The 19,977-nt window shown below is 39.2% G+C and overlaps 1 protein-coding gene across 2 annotated transcripts in view; it reads left to right on the plus strand.

Annotated features, from left to right (window-relative positions):
• Positions 1-19,977, plus strand: part of LOC106954434 (zinc finger protein 385A-like) — a 50,429-nt gene that overhangs the window by 19,742 nt on the left and 10,710 nt on the right. For both annotated transcript variants that reach the window (XM_015043914.1, XM_015043915.1), the window contains exons 2-3: positions 4,104-4,249; positions 10,113-10,223. In XM_015043914.1, the coding sequence (XP_014899400.1) occupies positions 4,104-4,249; positions 10,113-10,223 (257 nt within the window). The remainder of the gene's footprint in view (positions 1-4,103; positions 4,250-10,112; positions 10,224-19,977) is intronic.

Consider the following 19,977-nt stretch of genomic DNA (forward strand, 5'->3'; position numbering starts at 1 on the left):
GTGTGTGTGTGTGTGTGTGTGTGTCTGCAATGTGGTTTGGGAAACTGAAAAAAAAAATCTGTTTTTCTTTAGTTTTCTCTTCATTTCTGACCAAACACCCTTTTGATCACAACACACAAAAAACAATTCAATAAGCCATTACACGAGCATTGATCTTTTTATCACCCAAACATTTGCATTAGAAAAGGGAAAGTCGGTGAGATGGTATTCGTTTTCGTTTTCGTGAAGGAGCCGTGGATAGTGGTGCCTGGATTTATTGAGTTTGGCAGCTCTTTAACACTTTAACGCTCCTCAGAATGTGTCCGATCAATGCTCCCACCCCTCCCGGCGTGTTTGCTGCTGAAGAGTCACGCCGTTTCGCTTATCTGATGTCATTGTAAATCACTCAGAAGGAGGGTAGGTCAGGGGGGACGGTGCTGCCACGCTCGCACACACACCAAACCGAGCGGCTCTGCGATGGTGCAGAACTGTACAGAACCTCCCTCCGGTGTAAGCGTCTGCATCTTAAATAGAGATTTATAACAGAAGACGGGCTGTGACCTTTCACTTGTAATGTAGCGTAAAATGAGCTTCAGATTTACCAGAAGCGCGTCAGGAATAAGCTTCATTAACCTGAAGGGAAACAGTGTTGATGCCGGTATTAAACCTCACAGCTGAAACATTACAGACGAACCGCCTGAATACAGTTTAGATTAAGCGACCACCTGGATGAGCTGCTGTTTTAAATGCGCCGTAAGCTGATCTAAACACAGCCGACTGCAGATTTCCAGATTCTGCTGAGCAAAACATATTTAGGAAAACATTTTGGGAAGTTCTGTTTTAGGTACATACAAAATATCCTTGTATATTTATGCTCAAAATTAGAAAATGTGCTAAAAAGAGATACTTACAGATATATCTCTCAAAAATAATACAATATATTTTTTTCACTCATTTTAGAGAGTGAAATTTATGTATTAAAAAAATTCATCACACATAGAGAGAAATATTTCAACAATACCAATTCTTGTAATGATTAAGATGCTTATAATGTTGTTTCTGGTTCAGGAGTGATTTGACTTTAGGAATGATTATCCCTGTGCACTTTTTCCTTCCACTCAACTTTCTATCAATATGTTTGGATACAGCAGCTGCATCAGCTCTGACCTTTTGTGATTTATGTGATGTGGAGGCTGTCAGTTCCTGCCTTCTGGACATCTGACCCAGACTGAGGGACCATTTAGAGGCTCAGGAAACCTTTGAGATAATTTGCTGATGAGGGTGTGACACAAAATGTTTCTCTTTTTAATTTTCTGACACATTGAATGTTGGGTTTTTATCATCTGTTGGCTCATTACCATCAAATTGCAATTGTGTGCTTCGTTATCTGAAATACTTGACTAAAATAAATCTTTTAAAAGTATTTGAGATGTACCTGTGCATACTCCGTATGAAGAGACACAACATTAAAAAAGACTAAACTTTCTCATTTTAGGGTAGCTGGGATTAGCATTAATGTCTTGAGATGTTGAGACAGTATGAGACTGACACACTTTTACTCTTAACTTTACTTTAATCAGAACACCTAACTGCAGATCTTGCTTTAACTTTTAAGTTGCATGTTGTGTGTCATCCCATTTCGAAAAAAGGCACGTTTGTACAAATGTTAAAAAGGCCAAAATTAATCTGCCATCGCTACTGATGATGATCGAACTGTGTGTGAAGTATTATTAAAAGGTAAGGTCCCGGTTATGGACAGCAGAGTGAGGGACACACAGAGACTGACAGAAGCTGGACACTATTAAAGTGCCCTGCGTCAGGCTGAATATTACGCATTAAATCTGCCACAGTCCACAGAATAATGTGTTTCTCTCACACTTTACTTAAGCCTGTCAACATCCATCGCTGGTATTGATCCACCTGCTGGCATTTCTGGTTCTGCAGATCTGAACAGTTTTGTCAAAGTTCAGGAGTTATTACTTTGTAAAAATGCCTGTTACATTAGTTATTGTTGCATATAAAGTCACGCAGTGTTTTTATATGCAAAAAAAAAGACGTTTCTTTCTGGGAACGTGATGACGTCTAACCTTTTGCCCCACATGATCCCAGACGCTTTGAATTCTGTATTTTAAATCCCATTTAAGCTCAAAGCTCTAAGCACAAATGTTTTCTAACACCGTGATTTATTGCACAGTCAAACAGTGATGCTCCCTTCCTGAGTTTGAACAGCGGATTGTCAAACTCATTTTCATTTTGGTTCATAACGAGATCATGAATCCTCAAAGGACGAGATGATAAAATGACCCATTAACAAACTGTTAACATAGAAATTAATTGTTATCTCTGCATCTGATGAATGTTTGGCAGTAAATTAGACTTTGATTTAATTGATAAAATTAATTTTTAAGCACACAAATGTTGCTGAAGGTCCTTTTACGTGGCCCTCTAGAGTCAAGAGGACCACGTAAAAAAAATTATGCATTTAAATTTGACCATTTTGTTCCACAGAAAAATACACAAATTGCTCTGTGAAGCACTTTGGTCAACTAGGCAACTGAACATTTAATATTTTAGCAGTTTTGGCACCAATTCATTCCTGCATTAGGGATGTTTAATATCAACTAGAAATGAGATGCAGCACAAATACACAGTAACTAATAAATTATAAATGAGATCTATATTCATTTCAATGATGGTTTATGATCATAGCTTATTAATATCCAAACCACCAGGAGAAATAAAATAATTTGCAATGGTTAAGTACATTGAAACAAAATGGAAGCAGGTTGAGACACAAAACGGCATCACCACAAGAAGGGTTTCCCCTCTAAGTCCTTCAAGTTTTTAATGTTGCCAAAACAAGGAGCATCCTCTTTTGTCATCAAAATTTCTGAACACAAAATGTTGAGTATTCATCATAAAATGGCAGAATCAAGCAATGCTGACTGTCTATAATGACCACAGAAAATGTTACTCCGAGTTCTTTGACCGATTATCTGCAAAATCCAGAAAAGAAACATTGGAACAGCTGTGAAAAATGTAGATGAACAGAACACAAGAATCGGTGCTGGGCTGAGAGGGCGAACAAGGGAGCCAGAGGCAGGTGGAGTAAGCGACCATGAAATGGAAACAGAAAACAGAGCTTGGAGAGAGAGAGACAGAGAATTTGAGTATAGACTGATATCTGCAGCGGCCCAGCTGCGAGGCTTAAGGAGCTTAGCCCTCCTGCCCGTCACAGCAGACTCCTCAAGAGCAGCGTTCACTGCCGCTGAGCTACTGGGAGTAAAGTGAGGAGAGGAGAGGTGGGGTGGGAAGAGGTGGAGAAGATGATGGAGTGGGTTTAGAGCAAACCTACTCCATTTTAAACACCGAAGGAGAAAAACGAGTTGTGAGTTGTTTTGCATTCAGCATCAGTCAGCGAAGCTTAATTCAGGAATATTCGGGGCCATTTGTGGCCCTTGGACTGATTTATCTGTGTCAACCCCTACTGCAGGTCAAAAATGATACAGGTTTGTTCATTGAACGTTTTGTTTTTAATCAGGGTAAAATTATTACCAACTCAGTTTCCTTACAGTTGAAAATGCTACGAGCAACAGCACAAAATATTCATATTTTTACAATGAAACTTTTACAGTTCATTTATTCACAGAGTTTTACTGAAAAGCCGACATCTGCACCCAAATCGCCTTCTACTTGATTTATTAAATTTGGCTAAATAAAGCAAGTGCTTTGAAAGAAATGTGACCCAAACAGCGCAGATTAGAACCGCAGAGATTAAATCTGTTCAACTGAGTTTAAACAAAATTAGAAAACTACAAGCATTTATTTTAATATAGCAAATTCCTTTTTAAGTTTTGGCTCCGGTGGGAATAAAAAAAAAAAATAACAATAATACTGTAATTTGTAATTTTTTATTCTTGGTCCATGAGTCCTTTTGACTTGAGTTTTGCTCGTGTGGCAAAAGTTTCTTTTGGAAACAAATGGGATGATTTAGACAGGAAATGAACAAAAGTACTTTTCCATACTCTTGTTTTCTCTTTCCAGGATGATATACAGGGACTTAGATGTATTGATTTACATCATCTAAGCATGTAATGTTTTGCTTTCTTCTCTATCTACAACAGGAAGTGTAAACCGACCGGCGCCGGTCCCTGCCTTCCTCAGGAACCCACCTGTCCTCCCGCCGCCTCTGGACATGAAGCCTTTCCTCCAGTTTCCCCTGGAGTCGCCTCATCCGGCCGGCATCGGCCTCTTCCACAACTTTAACGCCGTGAGTTCTCACACTCCAGCATGTGGACACAGTGATGTGTCTTTGAATCACTACCATTTACCTCCAAAGGCGAGAATAGACGAGCATTTAAAGTTTGGATGTTGATAAAATGGACAGGAACAACTTCTGGTACTTTTGATCAAAATTGAAATTACTTTTGCAATATTTATAGAGGAAAACACACAAATTGCTATTAGGAGACTATGAGATAAAACAATAAACCACCCAATTAACACTATAAATATGCTCCTGGTTGCCTACTACAAATAATTTGGGTTTGTTTTATTAAAGGCTCCGTTCACATCAGCTCTACCGTGGACTGAATGTAATCGTGTTTTCATGAAGAAAATCTGAACGCCAGTTCAGAGACAAGCACAGAACAAGACAGACATTTTAAAACAATTATTCAGACTTTTTGTACATCAACAGTTCCAGGAAAACTTAAGAGTCCACTGCACTGAACCCCATTAAAAACCTCCTGGTTATTCCTCCAAATGTTGATTTCTGAACTCTTCCTCAGTTAAAACATCAGTTTTGTTGTTTCTAAATAAACATGAACTTGTTTTATTTGCATCATTTGAGGTTTGAAAGCTCTGCATCATTTTAGTTATTTTTGACCAATTTTCATTTTCTGCAAATAAATACTAAGTTTTTGCTGGGAAGTTCAGAGACATGTTGTCAGTCAATGTTCATTTTACTCAGACATTTACATATAAAAAGTAACATCAGAGAACTGATCATTTTAAGTGCTCTCTTAGTTTTTTCCAGAGCTGTAAAAAAGAGATACCAATAATGCAAACAAAACCCAGATGCTCCCGTTTAAATACCATCTAATTGTCAAATCAAATTTGGTGTCAGTTTTGATATTTTGATTTATGGCTCTCCACCAGGGCGTCATTCTATTCATTAAAGGGAAGCAGAAACGTCTATCATGCATTTAAATGTTCATTTCACAGCACACACCTTTTCATTTGCTTTTTTAAAAATTACAAGTCAAGTCTTGGATTTGGGAATGACATTAAGAGTTCAACATGTTGAAAAACCACTGGGAGATGCTAATTGTTGTAGCGCTAACAAAGTTCAAAATAACCCATCTTTCACCATTTTACGATTTTAAACGCTCGACAAATTCATTCACAAATAGAGATGGTGCATTACTATGTCTACCTCTGTCTACCATAAGCTTTGAGAACATTAGCTTGTACAGTTCAGATATCATGACAGTAAAGTTGGTCTCAGCGATTAGAAGGAATGTGGCATTTTGGAGCATCTCCAGTTCAACATCTGAAATATTTAGAGTGAACTGGAGTACTCTAGACTGAACAGAGGTTTTTTACACAGTGTGGAGACAAAAAGGAGAATTATTCATTCTTATTTTACATCAATATGACCAGCTTAGACTGCAACATAAAGACCCGAATGAACTACACTGATCGCAGATTCTGTAACACCTGAACCCAGAGTACAGTTCAGACAAAAACTGAGCATCATTTACGCCCTTCAGCAATAACCTAATACAACATCCTCTGTTATTTCTGCACCAAATTGGAGAAAATGCTGATGCATCTACTGATATTATAGAAACACTAATTTGGTGTCTCTGATTTTCTGTGGTCATGCATTGACACAGAAATCTCAATAAATCTCTATGTTACAGACAGACATATGTTGAAATACATACATATATAACAAGAAGTGAAGGATACTGGATTTTAGATGCCCGAGAAGGTAACAATGAGGTTTATAGGTTTTAGGTTTATAATCCAGTCCAATAATTGATATTATCCAACTTTGTCACATATTTGGGCTTGAAGAAATCCTTCCTGTCTTCAAGAGACTCAACGTAGATACAACAGCTGAAAGCTCTCAGCTTTACATCAGTATAGGCTGAACCAGCGACGTCTTAGAAATACCATCTCACTCCTGGCAACCAAAACGTCAGACTTAGAGAGATTTGTTGGCTGAGGTCATCTGACTTACACACATCCCAAAAACACTAACTTGTAACTTTGCCAATGTTCCAGACTTTAGGTCATTTTTTTCACAAGCGATAATTAGACAAGTTTATGGAATAATATTAGTTCCTAGCCATGTGGTTGAATTCAGAGTATGAGATTCCTGCTTTGGGCCGGCAGTAAAAGGCCCCCCAGAGATGCAGTAATTGCTTCTAGCATTCCCTTGTCCCTCTGCACTTAGGTTAAAATATGTACAGTGAGTCTGTCCCTGTCTGTTTGTGTCATTAACTCTGCACTTGCTCTGCAGGGCAAACTTCCTAGAGGTGGTTGCACGATTTACAGTTTAGTCCATTGTTTGTGTTTGTGTTTTATTTATACCAAGGCGGATTTTTCCCAGCAGGACAATAAAGCCCATCTTATCTTATTGTACATTGTGTCATCTGAAATGATGGGGGTGACAGCTGTTTTTCTATTCAGCACAGCTGGTTTCAGCGTGATTGAAAAGAAGCACAGCCGAGTGGTTTGCTGCAATAAAATGAGTTACAGCTAATCAATCGAATAAGAGGCACAGGCTGTGTTCTCCGCAGTCAGCATTTTCTGCGGCTCCTTTTCATTTCCAGATTGGGTTTCATGTGAAGGTCAAGCTGGTCGCAAACAGAGATGCATAAACACAATATCAGTGTTCTCATCTGCATGCACTCAGACAGACCGACCCCTGCAAAGCTTTGTGATTCATCCCGCTTCGTTGACGACATTTAGGGTGACCACTGGCGTCAAAGCGCCTTAATTCAAGTCACTCTCTCTTTGTGCTGGGAACATTTACTACAAAGTCTATGATTTTGTCGTCCTCAGCTACATATTTAAATCGTAGCATCTAGCCTGAGGTTTGGCTTTAGAGGTTACAGAGAATACTTGGTGTTTGTATGGAGACAAACGTAAAGTTTTTCTGTTCTTTTTGAAATCATCAGCTGGAAAGTCTGCAGTCTCGAAACAATTGTATCAAATTAACTTAAGACAAAAAAAAACAATTTATTACAAATTTCATAAAAACGATTTACCAGTTTCACTGTTCATTAGGGCTGCAGCGATACACTAATCTCACAATACAAGACGACACATGAAATTATGTTCACGATACAATATATATCACAATATTCAGTAAATGATACAATTAGATACATTTTTAGGATTTTCTGAAAGATTTTAGAGGGACGGAGGGATTTTGGTGACATTTTGTGTCTCTTTCATAGACTTGGATTAAATTAATTGAACTGATGGTGTAATAAATGTTTTGTTCAAATGTTAATTGTGTGGCTTTGTGTATCTGATTATGCAGAAAGGGAACATTTTTGTCTTATTCACTTATATTAGAGAAAGTAACTTATCTATTTCATTATTAAATTAATTGTAAGTGGTTGTTTTGTAACATGTAATTTTTAATCTACATGTGCAACTGGGTAAAAAGTGTCATGTGTGATAGCTCTCATTTAATTCATGTGGATTTGACATAAAACTGAAAACAGGACTTAATTTATCAATACTCACCGATGAAAAATCGATAATTACATATCGATAAACATCATAGAATCGATAAAATTACACAGCCCTACTGTTCACTATAAATTTTACGCTCATGATCTTTAACATTAATGCACTGATCAATAAAGACTGTTTCTTATCTTCATATTTTCTTCTTGAATCATGACAGAATGTCATTTCCTTTGATCTGTTTGTGATGTAGAAATAAACTTAAACTGTCATTAAAACACACACAGATGAATGTAACTAAATACTCTTATTTTAGCTTCTACTAAAGAGGAAACTGACTTTCTTATGTCATCCTCACAAAAGGAGTTTCGTTACTTCAATTAGAAAGCAACCAATCTCAAGATGACACAAAGAAAATCTAATCCTAAACTGTGACATTTTTTGATGATCTCACAAACTGAATTTCTCTAGAGTTTTTCCTTAAGAGATCAAAGAGGAGAATAAGGCAAAATGCCAAAAGTCTGGATCGTTACCTGAAGAGCAGACTGAGGATGACTAAATCTTTAATGCGCCAATGCAGTAAATGAGTTCAGTCTTACTTAATTTAGGATTTACAACAATTAAAACTAAGTAATGTCAACCAATCCAAGCGCCGCGTAGTGAAAAATGCGATACGAAGCAAACAGGACAGAGTGCAGGTGGAACAAAAGCTCCAGTGTATGAGAGAGTGAAAGAGGAGACAGGGAGTAGATAAAATAAGTTAATGAGGTCGTAACAGTGGGGACAGGTGTACAGATGGAGATCCTGACGAGAACAGGTGGCCAAAGAAGTGCAGCGAGAAGATGCAATGCGGGAAACATCAATCAGACTGTGGATTAAAGTAAGAAACAGAGTATGTGTCTCATTGTTCCGCGCTCGCAGCTACAAAACCTGCATTAAAAACATGAATGCAGCAGCAGTTTCTTAGAGTGAATTTAACTCTTTGGTGCAGATGGACATGGTTGCTTCGTCCCCACAGTGGAACAGGCAGCAGCCTGTTGTTTGGGTAAACACTTGAACGAATGGTCTTGTAAAATTACTATTCATGGATGCTCAATGTTCAGTCTGATTTAGTTTGGCCCAGAGAAAAATGGGCAAAAACAGAGCAAAGCAGGTCTGCTCTGCATCCAGAGCCAGAACCAAACACGGAGAAGCAGCATCCAGCTTCTCTGTGCCTCTAATCTGAAAGAAACTTCCAGAAAACTGCAAAAGTGTTTTAAACACTGAATTCCTTTAAATCCTTTGTTTAGAGTTGCCTTTGATTAATAATAACTGGAACATCAATGATTTTGTCTGTAGTAACTTTTCTTTATTTTCCTTTACTGTCCCACAGCAATGTTCTTGTTTTTCCTTCTTATGTTTTTCTCCTGTGAATCACTGAGTTGCTGCTACTCAGCTACACGAATTAACAGCCTTCCATAAATAACACAACTACTTCTATAGACACCGTGAAGGTATCTGCAGTTTATTGAACCAACGTTCAGGATTTCAGACCAATTACAGAGCTCCCGATGCCGCCCGAGGCTTCGTGGTGTAAACGATCTAATATAGCAACATGCATTCAGCGTGAGCCGGAGATGATAGGCTGAGTAAAACCTCAGTGTACTGTTGGCTGTTTAACCAAGGCAACACCCAGATCTGTGGTTGTTCAAACCCCACCAACAGGTCAGGGCGCTCATACGAGTCGGCTGGAAAAGAATAGCAGGAAAACCCTTCAATGAAAAGAACAGGCCACATGTATGCGCTTCATTTAGAAATGACTGGGTTAGGCGCTGTAATTTTAGGTTATAGCACAATGTTTTAAATATGGAATGTATTAAAAAAAACGTGCATGTCTTTTTCTGTGGGTTTTTTTTTTCATTCCACTGTTGATTTTTTTTTGCACTTTCTATCCACTTTTTTCATAATTCCAGTCACAAAGTTGCATTTTATTTTGAATTTTTTTTTTAACAAAAATTCACACGTGTTGTGTGCTCTATTTGTATCTTTGTATTTTTATGATGCAAAGCTCTTTGAAATGCTTCCTTGCTGAAATTTGCTATACAAATACAATGAGTTTTTGACAATAAAATGAAAACTAAATGTTTGGTACATGAATCAATATCACCAAGAACTGTTGGGGGTTGTAATCAGGGCTCTCTGACCCTGATGTGAATGAAAAAGATTGCTGACATTAAATCACTGATTGATCTCCAGCTCTCTGTTAGACCTGCTTTCCTCCTCTGCTGCTTCCCCCGTCGTTCACCTTCACTCTTTCAACTCCCGTCCACATTTCCTCAGTGGAAAGCCTTATGTGCTCTATAGGAGGGATGAATGACGCCGTCTGAATTTGCCGTGTGCTGCTGAATGTTTGATGCGACCTCTGGCTCGTCTCTCCTCAGATGGACCCGGTCCAGAAGGCTGTGATGACGCATACCTTCGGGCCGCCTATTGTGAAAACAAAGAGGCCGATAATCTCCTGCAACGTTTGTCAAATACGCTTCAACTCAGAGGTATGAAAGCTCGCACTCTCCGCAAAACCTTGCAGACGTATTCACACTCTTTCAGCTTTTCTAACTTTGTCACAATAAAACCACAAACTTATGTTTAATAATGATTTTATCTGATAGACCAAGCCAAAGTAGTGGGTAATTTTTTGTTATCTTGTATGTAAAAGAAAAACTATGAAATGTATTTGCACTCAGACGCTCCTCAGTAAACAAACAAACAAACAAAAAATAAACCTGCAGAACTTTTGACTGCATCTCTATCACATCTAGGGACTGAAACTTTAAACCACTCTCATTTGCAAAATAGCTGAAGCTACATTCGATTGGATTCCCTTAAATTCAACTCTTGCCTGTTTTGGATTTAGTTCTGGACTTTGATAAAAACTTTCCCATTAAGGCTCTGGCTGTGTGTTCAGCGTTCTTGCTATGTTGGAAGGTTTTTTGTTGACTTTAATAACTTTATTTCAGAGGTTTGTTGAAGAAAAGCATTCTCACACCATTGTCCTCCATGTTTTACCTCATGGGTGGTTGGACGACTAGGATTCATTGTGACACAAACAGTATTTTGCAAAATATTACGTTTTAATGATGCCCTTAAAATATTGGGGCTATATTTAGTTGTGTGCTATGTTTGTTGTTTGCTTTTGCTCACCAAATGCTTGGCTGACTTCAGATTTCTGAGGACGTCAGGCTGAGAGTTTGGAATAATTAATAATATTCAGATGGCATTGCTGCTTGAAAAAGAGAAGTTGTTTTCAAAATAAACATTACGTCACATTTGTAAAGGGCTGAAAAATCATAATTAAAACAATCTCACAGAAGTTCTGAAATCATTTGCATTTAGAGAAAAACAGGATGATAAGAGTTTATCCTGTATGGAACAATGATTCAATGCATTCAGTTTAATTTTTAGTAGTCAAGATGCTTATTTTTTTGAAAACGGTTAGCCGAAGGAAGAAGGATTGCTGAACATCCACCGGTGGACCATCATGTACCGATATTTTTCCAAATCCTTAGGGTCACTGCACCAGAGCTTTGTTTATTTAAACGTTGACCTAAAGCATAAATTCTCAGAATCCTGTGTTGGTCGCTGACTGACAGCACAGCCGGGGAAAGTGAAAAGTCTTTCTCGGTTCTAATTTTAGCTTGTTGCGTTGGGGACAGAAATCCCTGCTTGCTTAACTTACGCCAGCGTCAGGGAGAGCGTTTCCTTTGGCCGACAAGTGGCATCAGCATGTAATGTAGAGAGAGATGGAGTCAGGCAAACAAGGAACTGATTGGTTTTACATATTTCAGAGGCTCTACATTAGAATACCTCCAGTGGCTCTTGACTTCAGGAACATTTCCTAAAGAGTTCATTGCAAACGTGTGAATATGACAGTACTGGTTTGTGGGGCGTTATGATGGGATTTTAATGGACTGTAAGATGTTTGAGGGTTGGTGAGAAGCAGGAGGAGGAACCACAGCTCGTCCTCCAGGTCACCCCGGTGCTGATCAGGCACGTTTTCTGCCTTTCAGTTTTGACAGGCAGGGCTTTGCTAACACGGTGCAGAGGCACTGAAACTAAAGAGGCCTGAAGTCATGAAACTTTAGATGAAAGATCCGAGTGTCCCCATTAAGGAGGCAGCAGCGTTAACTGAAGATGAAAAGCAAATAACTCGTAACGCAAGGCTCCAAATCCTACTGCTTGACATGACTGACATGAGCTGAGTCCACTGGACTGTTTATAGAGCGTAACGTTAGTGGTCACACGTAAACAGGGGAAGCTTCGTGTTTTTCACTGCACTTCTTTACATGATGAAAACTGATTTTGTAAAAACAAATTCCTGATTAGCACAGAACTTTTGATCAAGGTGTCCATGTTTCTTTCAGAAGACAGTACTGTAATTTAGCATGTTCTAAAGATCTGCACGTGACAGTACCTTCAAAGGGGGCCTGTGACATTTTGCATGTTTTTATACTTTCGATTGGGTTTCAACTGCTTCTAAAAACAACTCAAGTGCTTAAAATCAACACTCAGTCATTTTTAGGCAATAAGTTATATCTGGAAAATAATTTTCTTTTCAAAAACTTCCCTGTTGTTAAGTAACAATCGACAGTTGCCGTTACCTAGCAACCCCAGCTGAGCCCCGCCTGTCTCCTAGCAAACCAAGCTGAGCTCCAGGACATTTGATTAGCTGCATGGTTTTATCTCTGTACAATGGCTGTTGGAAAAGACAAGTGTTTTGTTGGTGACCTGCCATCCAGAAACATGACTGCATTCATGTTGGTTGTGCAGGAGGTTCTACTTCTGCTTTTCTAAGATGTACGGATGTTTAGTTGTGCATCTAATTGCAACTATTTTCATGTTGTGAGGGTAAACGTTGAGTTGAGGGTGTGGCCAGCTGCATCTTATTTTGATTTAAAGTAATAAAAGGTCCTAAAACATTTCATTATGAAATTTCACAAAAAAAATTGATGGACATGATTTGTTCATCCCTGAAATATATATAACTGATATAACTTGTTTAAGGAAGCATGATAAATCACTTTTAAGACCTATGAGGGGATAGTTCAGATTTTCCAAAGTGAGGTTCTGTTAAGAGCTTCTAAGCAGTAAGTATCTTACCTGCAGTAACTCTTTTAGGGTCTTTACTTAGATTAGATACAGATTTGTTGGCACCAAATGCAGAAGCATGCGGCTAGTCTGATTGGGGCCAAGACCAAAGTAGACTGATCAGTCTTAATACACAACTCCAGTTTCAAGAACAACATGGCGGTTTATCTAAACCTTATTTGTGAAACCATTACCACATTTGTATTTGGGGGTTCCCAGACTGCTGAAGCAAATAGGACAAAAGAAGCAAAGACAATTAAAAGATCACAAAAACAGATTCCCTCAACACCTTGGCTGAGAAGCAAAACATTTTAATCATCATAAGAGAGAGTTTTTTGTTCTCCATGTCATGGCTCTTTACCAAAAATACCACTAGAAGTAAGGTCAATGCTCTTCTGTCTTGGTTCGACAACTACAGCTTTAAGAGATGGAAACATCTTGTGTTTATTATTTGTTACAGTAACCTTTAACAGGAATCAGACACCTAATGTACAGCTTTGGCTGGAAATGGGACTCTTTTCTTGGGGTCAAGTGTGAAGAATTTGTCCTCCAAACCAGGGGTGCCCAGAGTCAGTCCCCGAGAGCCAGCATCCTGCATGTCTTAGTTCTCTGTCATGTCGGTATTTAGTTTTTGAACCCACATGCAAAAACACAATCAGGAGAGACAAATAAATGAATAATGAGTTTATTGATTCCAGGAGGGAAAAGGGTGAGTATACTGGAACAGCTGACCGGGTCGTCTTACTGTCAATGAAAGACAACAGATTAGTGGGGAAAGGTGAGCGATTTCCAGGAATGAGACGAACAGGTTCTTACTTGGTTTGAAGGCGAGTATGAATAAACAGAGCGCTGCATGAGAGGGTTTCGTTGGAGGGCGGACAAGTTTGTTTGAGGCGGAACGAGCGGAGTCCGACTTGGTCCACTTGTAACAAATCTCCAGATGGATTCGGGCTCAGACCGGTTGATCCTCTGGCGTCCCGAAGGGGAATCCACTGGAGACGGACTGACGATGGGGGAAAGGCGAACACACGAGGAGTGGCGTCCAGCTGGTAACACCAGTGGCGTCGAGGGAGGACACACGAGGAAGGTAACGCTTAACAACAGGAGTCATAAGCTCACTCAGAACCTCGGGGCAGACGGCACACTCGAGGACGACGAGGATACTGCAGGTTCACCTGGCGTGGAGAAACAACAAGGAGTTAGCTCGGAGCAAAACACAGAGGGCCTTTCTCTGGAACAATGTTTACCAAGGTAAGCAAACACTCAGGCGATGAGAAGTCCTTCAGCCGCTGCTTATATCCTCAGTCCATGTCCTCCAAACGAGCTGCAGGTGTGTCTACGGAGTTACCCCTGCAGCATCCCAGGGTCTCTGAGACCTGGCGGCATCTAGTGCATGCCATGGGAAATGGCAGGTACTTTGAAAAACAAAAACTAAAACCAACGAAAAGAAAAAACAAAAACAAAAACAGAAAAAACCCAGACCCTGACACTCCCTGGTTTAACGCACCTGGATCAAATGATGGCTCGTCAGAAGGCCTAAGAGGAACATTGACAAGCTGAAAAGGTTGTTAGTGCCACCATGGAGAGAACTGAAACGTGCAGGATGCCGGCCCTCGAGGACCGACTTTGGACACCCCCGGGGCTAAACTCAGTTGTGTGTGTAAAAGAGAGAGAGTCATGTGAAGCTTAGACCTGTTCTGTCCTTAAGGAGCCATCAATTATGTGTATCTCTTGTGCAGACCTGCATGTTCCCACATAATCTACAAGAATCTGGTGTTCTTGACAGGAGAGTACTTTTATTCACACCAGCATGTTTATATTTACATTCTTATCCATTGAGTTCACTTAGTACTCATGTATAAAACAGATCCTTGAGGGGGCTTCTTGATGGCCGCGTGTGAAGTCTTAAACCGGAGCACCTGTTCGTCCACGCCGCTCTCGTAACGCTGCGTGCAGCATCTGCTCTGCTGCAGCTCTACAGCTCCTTCCACAGTAACCTGAGAGACTGGGAACTTAAAGCACTGTGGACATTCTTTAATAATGAACGGACGTTCTGCTTTCAGTGCAGTTCTTGGCTTACTCACCGTGGTGGGTGTTTGCAGCAGTTTAAAAGCAGGCACCCGCCTTATTTTTCGTCATGGCGTTAAATATTCAATACAAAACACGGAGATATTTTTGAGTTTGAAGCATAAATAAATAACCAGAACTCACTTAGATGCTTAGGGCATAATTTAGCTTAAAACCCACTTTTCTTCTGACACAGGATGAGTCACACCAGGAAGGCGCGATGATGTTAACACTGCGTCACTAAAGACTGGAACCGCAAACAGATAACTGATTGTTTTCTAGACCTAAAAGTTATTTTTAAATGGGAATATATAAAATTGATGCATGTCTGTTTATTTTTGGTACAGAAAAAGGATATAGGAGGCATTTTTGCAGCATTTTTGCTCCTCAATAGATATTTTGGATTTAAGTGTAGCAAAAAAACTAAAGTAATAATTTGTGCTGTGGCTACTACAGGTCGAGCAGGAAGTGACAAAACCTGTTGTTTATGAAGTATAAACTTAACAAGATGCAAAATGCTTTACTGTTTCTGTTTCCTTTGTCAGTACAAAACAGCTGCTGATAAACGCAGACCGCCTTATTAAACCAATCAATATCCAATCTCTCTAAATGCAAGTATTACCTGCAGTTATAACTCACTTTTTCTCTGTGATAGAGAGCATATCAGACAATGCAGTCAAAACATTTCCCCTTCTCATCTGTCTACCATGTGCAGCACCATCATTCCCACTTTCATGCATCATTGGCTTGAAATGACAAGTTACAGTAAAACAAAAATAAAAATAAACCTGTTGGACTTGGAGTGGTGTGACAGAAGATGTCGTAGGAATTGACAATCCTGACAGCTGCTACACTGGAAATAAACCCTGATGAGTAAAACTTGGACTGATTAGCCCCTCGGTTAAGGTGAAGCAATTGTAAAGAGCTGAAGCCGGACTGCCTTTAGACGAAACATGCAGCTCAGTCCTTAGCATAAATTACAACACCGACCCAGAATGCTGCCAGACTTTTATTATTTTAAATTAGCTTTTGTCACAAGGGGTCAGTCAGACGGAGCTCTGTTAAATCAGCAAGGTGCTGGTTTGATAGATCTCCAAGTGACCACTATGTTTCCCTTTTGTTCATTCATCACTATGAATCAACACCCGATTATGAGGTTTCAAACATAACATCAACGCTCCTCATCAACTTGGCTCCCTTGTGCTTATGACTAAATTCATCAAAACTAATATAAATATTAGAAGAGACATTGCTGAGCAGCAGAAAAACAAAACTTGCACAATTAGTGATGCCTGATCCTTGTGTTGATGTATAGCATTAGTACTGGCTGCAGAGTGAAAGAGGTCAGTTGCCTAAGCGAGGCATTTGAGAGGCAGGTGCTTTACCCGCATGTGTTGTAATTATAACACTGCAATTCATTGCAGGCCACAGAGGACAGATTAGCCTGCTAGTGTTGAGCTCAGCTCTGCTGCAAGGTTGACGTCACAGTGTGCTGCATTAGCCATCGTCACCGCCGCCGCGCCACGCCGGACTCCTCTCGCTCATCCCTTCCTCTCTCTCTCTCTTTTCCCGGTCTGCTCCATGTTTCCCTGCCTGTTTGATAATGTTTTAATTCCCTCATCAGTTTTCGTCTTACTGCCTCTCCCTTTGTCAGGGTCCGCATTGTGCACCGTCTCCGTCTCTCCAGCTTCTTCCCACCCCCTCTTCCTGTCGCCGCTTCTCATCTTCAGCGCAGTAGATTTGGCTCCTCAGCCCGCTCTATCTGCTTTCTGTGCCTTTGTCGCTCTGGAGATAAAACATCAAAGCACATCCTGCTTAGCAAGAAAAAGGATTTTAGTAACATTTTCTCGCTCTCATTTTCTCCTTAAATCCCTTTTCTTGTTCCTCGGTCGTTTAGATATTCCTTTGCGTGGCTCTGTCTGACATGTGACAATACGCTGGGGAAAAAATAGTATATTTTGTCCCTTTTAGATTTGATTAACATCGTCAGTGAGGACATCAGTTGATCACGTGGCGTCTAATTTCTAACTCTGGAAATGTTGTATGATTTCATTAACCTGCAAATGAAGGTAATCAGTAAGAGCAGGACTGAATCCGCCATCTAAAGTCAACACCAATAAAATCTGGTGTTGTTGTACAGCTCGACTTTACTCGTGCATATTCAGCTCTCCATGCAACAATTAATGATCTTGTTCACAAATTAAAAAGTGCTTTTCAGTGCTGGATAACTCAGTACTTACTGAAAACCTCTAAAACCGATTTGCAAAAGTTTTCAACAACACAATTTATCTGAAGCAAAGTGAATACTCAAGCTTTTTACCAAGATTAAGGTTAGATATTTTAGAAATGTAATTAAATTTGACTCACTTGTAATTGTATCAGCAAAAAGCTTCTAATTTATCTGCCAAGGTTTTGTTCACCATCAAAAACGGTTGCTTTAGCAAAGCTCAGTGTTTTTGTTTTCTCCTTTCACTTGAGGATGAGAGCTAAACTAGTTTTTTCATACGTTGTACGATATATGTGAAAGGACAATAATGTACTTTTCAATCTTTTTTTTTCCCAGTCACTAAAGGTCATTAAAGATTCATGGTGTGTGAGTGAGCTCCAGTGCTGTTATGCCACCTAAAGAGCTGATTCAGATTCAGCAGCTTCACCTGTCCTCTCCGTGGCCATGAACTGTCTGAGTAAGCAGATCACGCTGGGATGAAGCGAATTTTCTTTCCCAAATCAGACTGTGACGCACAGGCTGAGTTAGACTGAAACAATGCAGAGGAGAAGCAGGACGAGACTAAAATTAGGGAATCATATTATGTCATGAGAATTAGAAGGAGACCTTTTCAATTGGTCTGACTGCAGCTGATTATTTTCTTGGTCTGAAAATCTGTTTAAATATGGATGAGCAGAAGCTCAACTTGCTGGGATTTGATTAATTCATTATTTCAAAGTCCTGTGAACGGTGAACTGAATCTGTTCAGTAAGTGTCAGGATCATATTTTGCCCTAATAACTGTACATTGGTAGATAATGCTGGCTTCACGTTAAGGAAAAAATATGCTTACCTGGCTGCAGAAAGTGAACTAACACAAAAAAAAAATACAACGCTACAAATGCAGGAGAAAAGGAATATTGTATATTGTCTCCTCTGTAGCTTTTGCATGTCGAATCGCAGGCCTTCGTGGGTTCGGCTAATTGCAGGGCTTCAGCGAACAGAAGCTGGGGGAGTAGAGTTACTCTAGCAGAGCTATATCTGCCGATCTGTCATCGCCAATCAGGATGAGGGCTACACTGGTAGCCATCACTGGTAGTTAATACCTCAGACTTACGGAGGCATCTTGGACACGTCCCAGATGTCCTCCTTCCTTAGAGTCCCCAACACCTTTGACATGCTTTATTTGGGTCCCTGAGCTGTGTAATGGATATAATAAGAAACAAGTATCACTGTATGTGTTGTCAGGCAGAAAGGGAGAGTGTCCTCTCTCCCCTTGACAGAGCTAAGATTTAAGTCAGCACAAAATAAGCCTTACTTGAAACTCACCAAACAGTAGTGATTTGTGGTTTGACTAAAAACAGTTTCTTAGACTTTAGTGACTTCCATCGATTCACGTTGTCAGGCCAGAACAGATCACCATTCACACCAGACAGACGAACACAATCACGAAACCAGAGACGCTCTAATTTTAACCAGAAACCGTCTTACTGTGAGGAAAGTCTGCTAACAGCAGCACGACTGAGAGGCACTACGGAAACCACAACTTCAACTTATCTGCCACAACAAATACATTTTCTTAGCCACTAACGCGCCGTCGTGAAGGGATATGGCTGTAAGTAAAGCTAGTCACATACTCTTGAACTTCTTGACATTTTGTCAGGTTACAACCACAAACATAAAAGTATCAAATATGTACTACGTTGGAAAAATGTTTATTTGATTATGTTGGTTTGGTTTATCTGTTTTTTTTTTACCTTGTTTTTCTATACATAGTCTATTTTCAGAATAATGTTGAATGTTGATGGTTGATGTGAAACTTGCACATTGCAGCATTTACAGTATGCAGAAAGAATAAGTTCCTGTTTCAGACCAGGACTGTCTGCAAAAACATCCACCTTACATCCATGCAACAAGAGTAGGAAATATATTTAAGATTCGTTCCTTTGTCAGAAAATGCTCTGGTTGCAGCGAGTGGTATTTCTAAAAGTATTTATTCAGGTTTGCTGAATACAGATACAGACTCTGAGTTTGTTCTGTTGAAGATAATGTTAATTTTTTTAGCGTAATATTTATGCACTACCTTGTATTGTTTTCTGACATAAAATCCCATGAAAATACACTAAAGTTTGTGGAAATAATGAGGATTATTTTTGAAAAAGTGTAAGCTCTACGAAAACTTTACTTTCCAGAACACTGAATTGAAAGAATGTGAGCTTTATGTAAAAGTGTTGGGTAACACTTTATTTGAAGGGGGTTGAATAAGACTGTCATGACACTTTCATAAACATGACAACTCCTGTCATGAACATGAATAAGCCTTCATGAATATTTGACTGTTGTCATAAAGCGTCATTCGGTAAATTATGACACTTTTATTACAAAGTTGACATTATTCAAAATGTCTTTGTTATGACAACTTGACATTAACCAGGAAATCATCACTGATATAAATTTGTTATAAAAGTATTACTGATTGCACTTTAAAAATCAGGTAACTTTATGTTAGTAAAGGTAAAGTTTAAACAGTAATGATTTATTGGTTAATGTCAAGTTGTCATAACAAAGACATTTTGAATAATGTCAACTTTGTATTAAAAGTGTCATAATTTACCGAATGACACTTTATGACAACAGTCATAAATATTCATGAAGGCTTATTTATGTTCATGACAGGTGTTATGTCATGTTTATGAAAGTGTCATGACAGTCTTATTCACCCCCCTTCAAATAAAGTGTTACCAAGTGTTGCTGTATGAAACAAACAAATCATTTAGACAAAAAACAGTTTCCACATCACAAACTTTTATATTTCCACCAGTTCTTTTTTTTTTTTTTTTTTTTTTTCTTTTTAGCTTTAAATTTTTTTGCTTTTTTTTCATTTACGGT

The sequence above is a fragment of the Poecilia latipinna genome, unplaced genomic scaffold (genome assembly GCF_001443285.1).
Source record: "Poecilia latipinna isolate Pla-1442-1.1 unplaced genomic scaffold, P_latipinna-1.0 Scaffold656, whole genome shotgun sequence".
In the NCBI taxonomy this organism is placed as follows: domain Eukaryota; kingdom Metazoa; phylum Chordata; class Actinopteri; order Cyprinodontiformes; family Poeciliidae; genus Poecilia; species Poecilia latipinna.